This window comes from Ambystoma mexicanum, chromosome 6p, assembly GCF_040938575.1.
Source record: "Ambystoma mexicanum isolate Mex_15411 chromosome 6p, UKY_AmexF1_1, whole genome shotgun sequence".
Lineage (NCBI taxonomy): Eukaryota > Metazoa > Chordata > Amphibia > Caudata > Ambystomatidae > Ambystoma > Ambystoma mexicanum.
The window spans coordinates 1,497,203,672-1,497,216,177 of NC_090935.1; the positions used below are offsets into that span (position 1 = coordinate 1,497,203,672).

At 43.6% G+C, this 12,506-nt stretch overlaps 1 protein-coding gene across 1 annotated transcript in view; it reads left to right on the plus strand.

Moving 5' to 3' along the window:
* Window positions 1-12,506, plus strand: part of CXCL13 (C-X-C motif chemokine ligand 13) — a 174,741-nt gene that overhangs the window by 128,593 nt on the left and 33,642 nt on the right. The window contains exon 5 of the mRNA XM_069626524.1: window positions 5,785-5,865. Within this exon, the coding sequence (XP_069482625.1) occupies window positions 5,785-5,865 (81 nt within the window). The remainder of the gene's footprint in view (window positions 1-5,784; window positions 5,866-12,506) is intronic.

Sequence of the window (12,506 nt, forward strand, 5' to 3'; positions counted from 1 at the left end):
CTGGTATGACATTTCAGGGTGTCCTGCCAGTTTATGAAGATTGTATCAATTATATGTTGGTGAAAACATACATTAGTGTGAGCTGGTGACAACCAATCAGCGTGCAGTTAAACTGTATTCACAGTAGTTACCTATACAATGATGTAAAGTAGGTACAAAGCCAACAAATTGTGGTGTCTACATTCAATGTAGAGGTGAAAAATACATGTGAACCCCGTTATGTTAGGTGATTACGTTGTTCCACTCAACCAATACCTTGAGACCTCTGTTAGCAGTGCCTAGGCGATATATCCACCTCTGCTCTAACTTCCCAAGTTGTTTGCCTCCATCACCTCCTCTCCTGTTGGGGGTGGGCACCTGTAAGACGAACCATTTAAGGTCTTGATCAGTGTGCTTTTTTTGGATAAAATGTTCTACAAGTGGTTTATCTGGGACTTTGTTGCGTATGCAGGAACGATGTTCTGAAATGCGTTGCTTCACCGGTCGTATGGTCTTAACTACGTAATGTACTCTTCATGGACAGACTATGATATAAATTACCATCTTGCTGTTGCAATTGGTGTGTGTCTTGAGGGCCCAATGGATGTTGCCATAGTCGAAGGAATGTCTTGTGTCCGTGAATTGACATGCCACGCACTGTCCGCTATTATAGTGTCCCTGGATCAGTGGAAGCCCCAAGTCCTCTCAAGCGACTGTTCTATCACTGGTTCTTGGTATATGTAGAAAAGACGTTCTGAAGATTTTGATTCTTCTTGAAAGCGAAAAAAGGTTTTTTGGACATAAACCCAATGTTCTGTATTAGTTGGCCCATTTTTATTGATGGTGCTTTTTTCAATGTTGCTAATGGGGCTCTAAGAAGTTACTCAGACCAGTCTCTTCAAGGGTTATTTCACCTTTGGGGTGAGGCAGATATCTCTCAGAGTATTTGCTGCTCTTTTTATGGTGTGTCTGACAGTTTTCTTAGGGTATGCCTGTGGTATGAGTCTTTCTTGGAGGCCCTCAGAGTGTTGCAGAAATGTGTCTTTGTCAGTGCAGTTTCTCCAGATTCGCAGAAACTGTCCGTATGGCATGTTGTTCTTCAAGCCTGCTGGATGATAGCTTGTGAAATGTAAAAGACTGTTACAGTCCGTCTTTTTGCGGAAACATTCTGTTTTCATTTCAGAGCCTGATTTGTAAATGTGAAGGTCCAGGAAATCAATAAGAGTGATGGTCCTATCTGCTGGTGAATTTGATATGGATGTCACATGTGTTGAACCAGGTAAAAAAATTCTTTAGTTGATCTATGGAGCCATTCAAAATCAATAGTATGTTGTCAATATAACGACGCCAGACCATAATGAATGGTTTAAAGGGTTTCGGCATAGGTGTAGTCTGCCTCGTATTGGGTCATGTATAAATTGGCGACATCTGGAGAAAAAGTCGACCCCATACTGACATCTTTTGTCTGCTTGTACAATTGTCATTGCCAGCCTGATACATTCCAGGATGACAGGATGACAGGATGACGTTAGTAGGTACCGTGGGGGTGGTTGATCTCTTGTATAAAAGCCCACGTAATACGTCTAGACACTTGGTCTAAGGGATGGACGTGTACAAGGCCTCCATGTTGAGAGTGGCTAAAATAAAAGGCCCAGCTATGTTGATGGCTTGTAGCATGGCAAGGCATCAGTGGTGTCCTTGATGTAGGAAGTCATACGTGTGACAAACGGTTTCAGAAAATAATTTGTGTATAAAGACAAAGGTTCCAGTAAAGAGTGCAAGCCGAGACGATGGGTCGTCCGGGTGGGTTTGTTCGATTTTTGTGCACTTTTGGGAGGATGTAAAAAGCTGGTATCTTCGGATGTATCTTGTTAGGAAAGTGCATCTCATCTCTACAAATCCAGCCTTCTTGCTCCATGTGATGTGTTAAGCTGCCAATCAATTTCCTCTTGTAATCTCTCTGTGTGGTTCGAAATGAGTTTCTTCTAAGCCTCAGTAGCGGACAAAAGGGACAGGCATTCTGTTTCATAGTCACTGGTATTCTGGATGTCTATATGTAGGTCGGTACTGGCAAATCGCTCTATGCCACTATTGTATTGGTAGTGTACAATGATTTCAACAATCACAGTTATGTCTAGTTAAGTTTCCCTCTGTAAGTAGTTAATTTCCAAGAATCAGCTGACATGCGTTTCGACCTAAGTCGTCCTCAAGGCCTGTATCTCGAATGCTAGTATTTGGCACGCTAGTTTTTCCGTTCAAAATCAGTAAACTACTCTCTATGGATTCTTTGTAGTGTGAGAATCATTCCCAAATTTAATCCTCTGTCGCATCAAATTACAAAAAGTACAGCCAACAAAGCACGCCCTTGGCGATCACTTTTGTAGTTCTCTTGAATTTGACTGATATTTAGTTAGATGTAGTTGTCAGCATGAGTATTTTCCAGTAACTGTGTGACTGTTACACAGATTGAATGTAGAAAAACTTAAGGCTGGCAGAAAATCACTTGACCCGGTACTCCCTGCAAACTTATCATGGTTCAGCAGGCTATTTGAAGGAAAAGAAAGAAACTAGAAGAATATAGTTCCATCTCCTGATGAACCATTGACACCATCAATGGGGAAACACGTATTGAGCTAGGAACCGTTGGGATACTCATGAGATATATGATTTTCAAGATTCATTGGTACTAATAGTGTGAAGGTAACAGTAATGGCAAAAAACATTTATATTGAAGTTAAGAAAATGTATTAAGTGTGAAGTTAACACTGACATTACGAGATTGGACTACAAGTTTGAACAAATCTAGGCACTGTTGGAATACCCATGCAATTCATGATTTTTTCATTGGCATTGCAAGATTTAACAAAAGTTTGAACAATAAAAAGGATTTAAAGTCTTGATTGACTCACCTGGCAACAATTTATTTCTAACTTGTCGCATTTGAGTTAAAAACATTTTCTTCCAGCCTTAAGTTTTTCTTTATTGCATCAGTATTACCTTAGAGGTTCTCCTTACTGCATCTATGCGCCAAATACTGGACTGACAAAACAAGCATTCGAGATACATTCTGTGAAACGTTTACCTGAACTATTGGGCAAAAGGCCGCAGACAATTTAGGGCTGGACAATTTTAATTAGGGATCATCTCTGTGAACCTTGAGTGCATAATACCAATCTAACCTTTCCTTTGCACGAATTTCTGATATGTATTATGCCCTATAATAAGTGACTGTATATATGTATCTGTTGTTTATTAGTGTTGTGTGATCACTCTACTTGCTAGTAGTCATTTTGCAATAGTGTGTTTTGGTCAATAAATAATAACTGTATTTGTATACATCCTGTCTAAGTGTAATTTGTGATACCCATTGTGTGAGCTCATTGTGGACCCTTTACAAGCTCAACACCTCTGAAGATCTTAGCCTAGACCGCCTGGCACTGCTACCCAAACAGGTTTGGCTACAGCTCCCAGAGTTGTCCCTGTCACAATATATTTTGGCCTTCTATACATCTGTCCACCAGACCAGAGTAAAGAAAATCAGTCCTAACACTAGGAAGCATAGACATTTGACATGAAATTGCCTGGGCCACTGCCACCATCCGTTTAAGGGTCCATACACCTCTGACCCCTCACACTCTAAAGATTTTTCTTGGAGAAATTGCAATAGTTCAGGTAGGGTCTTCTGCTGAAAGTCGGTATGGTCACACCTCTCAAACCCAGAAATGTGAAGGCTGTTCATAGGGTTTCCTGGTGAAACCCTCAAGCGAGGTAGTCAGAGAGTAGATAGGCTACTGAAGGGTGGTGCAAAGATCTTCTGCTTAAGTCACCATTTCCTCAAAGGGATCTGTGCACCTACATATTCTAATCTCTATCCTTCATCTATCCCATATCTCTTTTATGGTATGAGTACCTTCCTCATTGCATCCAATCAGTCTCCTGTACACATACTTGAAAACTTGGACATTCCATGAGACTGCTAATTAGAGTTTGATATCTATGCAAGGGTATGTGTCCCTTTATCATATGGCTACGTATCTGTGTACTGCAACTATGCCACTGACCGTATACCTTCCTCCCGGCTGTTATTAAAATGCCTCTTGTACATACGCTAGAACACATTTACCCTCAATATGTACTGCTAATTATCCACTTGAAATTCTACTTGTTTATTAGTCAGTTCTATGTAATAATGTCCCTACAAAAATGTCCTCCGACAAAAAAGTCGCCCTTTTTTGCAGAGACATTTTTACATTGAACATATGGAGGACAACCCTGCAACGCGTGTTTTTTTGGTTTTTTAAAATGGAAGCAGAGGACATCCCCGCAACCCGTCTCCATACATAATGTCACCATATATAATGTCACCAATGGCTTTTCCCGGCGACATTATGTATGGGGACATTATGTATGGGGACATTATGTATGGGGACATTATGTATGGGGACATTATGCATGGGGACATTATGTATGGGGACATTATGTATGGGGACATTATGTATGGCGACATTATGTATGGGGACATTATGTATGGGGACATTATGTATGGGGACATTATGCATGGGGACATTATGTATGGGGACATTATGTATGGGGACATTATTACCTGATACCTATTAATCTGATTAATCATGGATGAAGTGGCCCGGGCAGTGGTCGAAGTGGGCAGGAGCGGTCGGGAGCGGTGCTCCTCTACTTTTTAAAAATTAAGTTTTACTGTTCCTATACTTTCATTTTTAAAAGAAACTGTTCCAGAATGGTTTCTTTTTAAGATAAAAGTATAGGAAGAATTTGAAACTTGCACTGTCAGTGCACTGCACTGAATGTTCCCTTAAATAGCAGGTGCATGTGCTTGGGGGTTTGTATTGTGTGTGGGAGGGGGCGTAGTAATGGGCTTTGTGCGGAGTGGGTGCAGGCCAGCAGGGAACATAGTTCCACTACTTCTTTTCGTACAGTTCGACCACTGGGCCCCGGGAACTTTAAGTGAGTTCCTATGCGTGTCCTAATTGCTTTCAGGAAGCCTATATGGCAACGTGTTTTGATTGGGGGAAGTGGGGCTGCGGGGAAGTGGGGCAGGGCAAACAGATTCTGCGAGCCATTCATTTCTTTTGCTGGGGGATGGACCACATTCTCTGAGGCCCAGGCCCCAAAAACCTTTCAGATGGCTCTGCCAGCGCAAGTGAAAACGTTTTTTGCTGTTGCATATACAGCATTTCAAATACTCAAAATGCAATTAAATGAAACCTGTTTAAAGAGGATTACTTTGTTCCAAAAACATAACTTAACATGGCTTTGCTTAAAAAAAGCAACAAAAAAAAAAGCAAGCAAAATAGCCTTTTAGCAGCATACCGTGTTTTTTCAGAAAGGATTTCGTGAGCATTTGTATTCGGCCTCGTTTTAATATCCAGTCTATTTAAGGAACTGTGAAGGCAGGAGTCTGCAGCCTTTGGCTAACAAGATGTGTTGGTCTGTGATGCCCAAGACCCCCTACCATATGCTATGCTGGACAGGGCTGATTGAGTTGTAGTCCAAAACATCTCAAGAGCGAAAGAATGCAGACGGCTATGATAGGTTATTTATAACGCGCTTAATACCCAAAAGTTTCTAAGCGGGACCCAGGGATCGAACCTGTGGTGCTTCTTGTCAGTCTTGCTTCCAAGGCGAGCAAGGTGCCCTAAGCTATCCTCTCGAGAGTATCTTGAAGTTAATTGCAACCTACAACCGGTGATATGTCAAAGTAATGTTGCACATTTAGTTATCAGACTCCTAAAAAGAATGAGTTACAATATTTTATGCTTTGTTTTGTAGATTTACATTAACGTCGGGTCAGATGGTGTGCGTGGCACCAGAGGCTAAGTGGCTGAGTAAACTACTGAAAAAACTACAAAGGTAAGTTCGCTGCCATAAGAAACGTTAGTTTTGCCTCCTGAGTACAACCTAGCGAGAAAACCTATTGGTATAGTGTGTGTGTATAGAGAGATGACATGGAGGCAGAACATGTCAACAGGCTTCCTTTGGTTGCTCACGCACGCAGCACCATTAGTTGTGGGTCATAGATGGTCCTTTAGCACCACTTGGTGAGGCTACCTAAGTTTGGCTCATAAAGGGCACTTTAGCCCCACCATTCGTTTTGGCACATAAGTGGTCAACTAGTACCCCCCTTAGTTTTGCCGCGTAGATTGCACTTTAGCATGATCTCGCTCCGCTGGTCCCTAGTGGCCGGAATAACTCTATTGCGATTGCTGATGGCCTGAGTAATTGCATTTTGATTGGCAGTGGCCTGAGTGACGGCTTGAGTGAATTTATTATAGCCTCTAATAACACCTCATAAGAACATCCTAGCATCGCTAGTAGCCTGGGCATATGTATTTTGCTTGCTAGTGGCCGGAATAACTGTATTGCTTTAGATAATGGGCTAATATTATTATATTTTGATTGACAGTAGCCTGAGTAATTGTATTGTGGTGTCTCATAACACGGGTAACTGCATTTTGGTCCCTAGTGACATGAGTGTGTATTTTGGTCGTTAGGGACCTGAGCAACAGGAGATTAATCACCAGTACCTTAACCTGTACCCTTATCATGTGGTTGCCTATACTCCACCTGTTATTGTGTACATACTCTTCGTCAGATGACTCCAAGCACCCATGTGTATGACACCCCACTCCATTCCAATGTACTGAGCTCCTGAAGCCATTAACCTCCCTTTTTATGACTTAGACCAACTTGAATCTCTGCCCTCTGCTGAAGTTCAAGCTTTACTCATGAGTGATTTAAACCTCCCAAACATGACCAATGCCACTGTCTTTGGCTTGACTCAAGCATCTATGACCACTCTCTGGTCACCCTCCTAAACCTACCCAGCCTACATTCCTGGCACGTCACTAGACCTCATCTTTGTAAGCTCCTCACCTCCCTCTAATCCTATACTGACCTTTCTCCCCTGATATGATATGATAGGTTATTTATAATGTGCTTAATACCCAGAGGTTTCTAAGTGTGGACTGGGGGATCGAACCTGTGTTGCTCTGTGTCATCTTGCTTCCAAGGAAAGCACGTTGCCGCTGAGATATCCTTCATGTAACTGTCCTGCCTCTACTCTGCACCTCCCTTCCTTAATCGTCTAATGTATGTTAAATGGTAGGGTAATGTTTATTCATAAAGCGCCTATTCACAGGCAAGTGTTTCAAAGCGCTCAAGGAGGGTGGGTACAAGGGGAAAAACAACAATCAATCAGAGCCCTTGAAATTCTGAGACGCACAAGCAGAGTAAGTGCATGTAGTACATTTAATATTTGAGACACAGCAAATAGACCTGAGCAGCAATTCTGCAGTTTTACCAAGTGCATTGTGGGGTGAAGACAAGGGGACAGACGGACGCAGTGTATTCAGATCATGCAAGTGCACAGGCGTTCATGGGCAGGGGGAAGTCCAAGTGCACCCAGTCGGTGGAGACTGGGGTAGGTGCAGAGAGAGCCACTCTTAAGGGTAATTTCTAAGTGCCGTAAGGGTGGGTGGGGTGTGGACACTGAGGCAAGTGCAAGAGAGGACTGACAGGGTTGCCCAAGTACTGTCGGACTCTGAGGTACACCAGGCGGCCAGTCCTCCAGCTGTAGGGAAGAGGAGAGAGAGTGGGAAAGAGCAGAGAGCTACGTTAGCAGGGTAGAGGGAGAGAAGAGGAAGGTCTTGAGGCGCTTCCGGAACTTAAGAAGATCAGGCTCAAGACGGAGGGCGGCAGGGAGGCTATTCCAGAGGAGGGTACCTGCTGAGGATTAGGATCTCCCTCCAAATCTCTACTAGGAGAACCGGTTCACTCGCAGAAGAGAGGTAGATGAGCAGAGGGTTTGTGAGGGACAGTATTTAGGGAGGCAGCATTGCACGTAGGTCGGTCCCAGGCCCCAGAAAGCCTTGTGGACAATGCAGATGGTATTGAACTTGATCCTTGCAACCACAGGGAACCAGTGAAGGGATTGCAGCGCCGGAGAGATGCGTGCCACAGTTTATTACACGGCACACGCACGCCACGGAACTCCTTCCCCTGCAATGAATGTGGCGCACAATAACACACTTTTTTAAAAAAATGCTACAGATTCTTTTGAGTGGGCCCCCAACCCGTCTTGCATACAACCTCCACAAACACCCCATGTCACAATGGACTGGGAACCAGGCCGGTGTGTATCAATAAGATATTTATTATCATATGTCAAAGAAAATCAACCAATTACAACAGCCACCAATGTTGTGGCAACACAGCTACAAACACACCTAGCAATCAACCAGGTTAAGATATACTGTCATACTACTTCCTTTGTTAATGACAAAGCAAGACAAAAACAATTCAACTCAAGATGATCGCATGAAGGTTAAGCACTCCCCCTGCGACACTCAACCCCCAAACATCAATTGGTCTTGATTCCTTTGAATGCAAGGTAGTGGCAGGGAGTAGGAATATAGGTGACAATTCAGTTTTGGTGTGGTGCCCACAGAAACAATATGGGCAGCCAGCAACGCAGGGGCAATTTCGTTTTAGAACGCAATGAAAAAAATGGGTTCTTAATGATTTAACATATCTGCTACGGACAGAATAGATGACAATTCGTACTGCTTACACTTAGGGCACAGGCAGAGTTTTAGATAATACTAATCAGCACACCAGGAAAAATAGAAATAGAGTAGGAAAGTCGTTTTTTAGGAGATTCAACACGTGGGCAATGGAAAAGAAACATGCAAATGGACATTTTTTTCACCAATGCTTACAATGACTGGCAACTCAGTGAAATGGGGAAGCTTACAATAGGAAAATCGTTTTTTGGGGAGATAGCAAATGCAAAGGGAAAATACAATGGCAAATGGAAATTCGTTTAGCAGTGCACAATTTAAACACGGGGACAAATTTGTTTCCCAGATCACAATGGGATTAATTCTTTTGGGCAACACTTTATAACTATAACAATTAACAAAAACACTGGGAAAAAGATTACTGGTTTCGAACTCCACCAATCCCGTGAAATTAAATGGGGGAATTACTTGATTTACTTACAAAAATACACTAGGGATTTACACAGACAAATGAGGGGTTTTTCAATGGGGATTTGCTAACATACACAGGCAAACACGAGATTCTTTCATTGTGAGATGACTGAACTACACTGGCAAACAAAGGATTCTTTAATGGGGAGATGACTAAAATGCACTGTCAATTGGGGTTTTCAATGGGGAAATATTGGATGAAATGCTACAAGAATGAAGGGCTTATGCAATTTAGGGCTTGGGTTATAGCTACTTACATAGCAAGCCTTTGTTTAAGGTTCAGGAAAGCCAGCTGTATTTCAGGACACTCGGGAAAGATAGGGTAGGGGTCGGGTCACTCCACTCTCAAAGATGGTAAGTTTCAGCAGCCTTCTCTCCGTCTTCCTGTCCTGCTTTTTCTGTCTCCCCGGTTTTTGTGTGTCCCTGTCTTAGTACAGTCCACCTTATATAGCAGAAATGACATCACCAATTTTACAATCTAGGCGAGGTACCATGCAATAATCCCTGCCACTAGGAATGGACAGTTGCCCTCTCTCCCTCGGCCCTCAATCAGGATTGGTTTAGTGGGTTGGAGCAACATCTGTCCCATTTGTCATCATCCTTTGTTCTCTTTTCAACTTTTTGGCAAAAACTAGTTATGTATCACAACTACATAATTGTACTAGCAACTGCCATATTAAACATATTTTCTGTGTTAGCTGATCATGGGGAATTAGATAAGCAGACCGCCAAATCCGTATGATGTAGCATGGCCATGTGTCACATGTTTGTCATTTCCATAAAATGCACAACAGTTATGAAGATGTAAGTTATTACGCATATCCCTAATTTCATTTTCCACCTTTTCACCAACTCTCACATTTGTAACATGTTCAGATCAGCCAGAACCCTTCCCAGAGTCACAGGTAGATGCATTTTATAACCCCAAAACTGGCTGGAAATTACATAAAAAATGGTATAAAAATGAAATCGATCCACAGTATGGATACTGCGCAAAATGCCTAAAATGAATATCGTCTTTTAAATTAAATGTGAGTGTTCCTGTTCAGCAAATGGGATGGCTGCTTCATCCCCCACAGTCATCTGCCCCCGTGGGCCAGCCTGTGACCAGAGGTTTTTATGAGTCTCTTTGAAGTTAGTGCGTGTGCTCTTTGAAATGGGTGCAATAAGGATTCACACCTTTTAGTCATGCTCCAGCCAAGGATGGCTTTCTCTTGAAGTTCTTGCTTCCCTAGTCAGTAGGTCTATAGTATAGAGAATGTGTATGCCTTTAGCAGGACCACATTTTATTGCGGGTTATTAGATGTTATTCACCCAGGCTAAAGAGGGGCTTTCCTTTGTGAAGTTTGCCCTCAACCCAGAACAGGTTTTTCCTGAAGACTACGTGTTTTCTTCAAGTGTCACTGGAGTTTTGTGGGTGAAACATAACATGCATTGGGTTGGTCAGCTCACACATCATGTTTTGCTTTCCTGACATTTTTCTGTGAGCAGTGATATTTTTCCCATTTTGGCTTTTTAAAGCCATTTTCATTTGCAAACACATGTGCAGGGCGTTTTTGTGTTCAATGTTGAAAAATCCTGTTTTCCAGGTTACAGGATTCTTTGATTCCTCCTTCTTTTGTAAATCAAACTGCTGCTTGTCCATTGATAATGATAGGTAGGCCCCTCTCTACATGCCTCTTTAACTTTACATGAAACAAAAGCAAAAGCCAGGCCGTTTCTGTTGCAGTGTTTAAATGCCTGCCATTCATGTGAAATTAAAAGCAGAGGCTTCTGTTTGGGGCCTTTAAATGCACCCCACATGTGTTCCCTGGGCTTGAGGCCAAGGATAGGTCTTGCAGTTCTGTTCTGGATGAGTTGCAGAGGGCGCAGGATAGAAGCAGGGAGGTTGAGGAAGAGGCTGTTGCAGTAGTCCAGCTTAGAGAGGACCAGGGCTCTAGAGACAGTGAGCCGCTGGGGGAAAGTGAGGAAACGTGGAGTACCTCTGAGGAGGTGTAGCTGATAGTTAGACTTTTTAGAGATGTCCGAAATGTGATAAGAGAAGGAGAGAGTGGAGTCGAAGATGACCCCAAGGTTTTTAGCCTCGCATGTTGGTGTGGGCTAAGGGCCAAGGGAGGCCGGCCAGAGTGAGAGTGGAAAAGCGCGAGCAGGGGTCCCAAAGTGAACGATCTCAGTCTTACTGGCGTTGAGGTAGAGGTCATTTGCAGAACACCATGACTGAATAGCGGACCGACAATCAGATATGAGCATGGAGGAGGAGACCGCTGAGGGTAGCCTGAAAGATAGTTGTGTGTCATCCGCTTAGCATTGGAAGTTAGAGGTGAAAGTGGCAATCACACGTGCCAAGGCAGCCATATAGACGTTGAAGAATAAGGGGGATAGGTTAGATCCCTGGGGGACACCACAGCTTGAGAAAGCGATAGTCGAGAGAAAGGCTTCGAGTTCCACCTGGGATGGGCGGTTGGAGAGAAAGGAGGTTAACCATGCCAGAGCCTGGCCTGTGATTCCCAGGATGCCATGGGGACGTACGATCAGGATGTTGTGGTTAACTGTGTAAAAGGCAGAGGAGAGGTCAAGGAGAATGAGGACAGAGGGAGTGTCAAGGTTTGAGAGCAGGTTTTCACGGGTGTTCAGAAGAGCAGTTTCCGTGCCTCTAGATGCTCTAAAGCCAGACTGATGGTCGTGGAGGCCACCAATAGATTCAGTGTGCAGGGTCAGCTGAGAGATAGCCAACTTCTCCAGGCAGGATTTTGCCCAGAAAAGGAGTGCTAGAGATAGGGTGGTAGTTTTCTGGAAAGGAAGGGTCAGCAGAGGGTTTCCTGAGCAAGAGAGTGTTTAAGAGGTGTGGGTAAATTCCAGTGGAAAAGGATAGATTGCAGAGATCCGCCAGGGCTGGGGCGAGGGAGTGACTATTGTGCTTAATGGTTTTGGAGGGGCAGGGGATCCACCTGTTTGGATGAAGTCTTCACAGACCGGACTTGTCTAGAGACCTCATTGGGTGTGACAGGTGAGCGAGACGAGAGGGGGCCATTAGGGGGGGCTGAAGCGAGGCTCCAGTGTTGGTGTATGCTGTGGTGTGAGAGAGAGAGAGGGAGAACAGGATGTCTTGCTTGGGTTTCTCTAATGAAATGTGCAACCAGGGCCGAGCAAAGGTCCTGGGTGGGTGTGATAGAAGAATAGGCTGCTGTAGGAGTGGCCAGTTCCTTACAGACTAATGAAATGTTCCGCTGTGTTGCTTGATGCTGCGGAGATGTGGGCTTGAATATAGACTCTCTTATTTTGGAGCGATTGCAGAGTCGGTATTGCCTTTGAAGGAGGCAGCAGGTCAGTTTGTCAGATGATTCGCTTGATGAATTCCATTTCCGCTCAGCTGCCCTACATTTGCGTTTAAGGGCAGCCAGATCAGAGTCGTACCAAGAGTTGCACTTTTTGGAAGGCTTCAATCGGACCCTTAGACTGTAAATTCCGACTCCATGGTTCCCTATATGAATCAAGATTCAT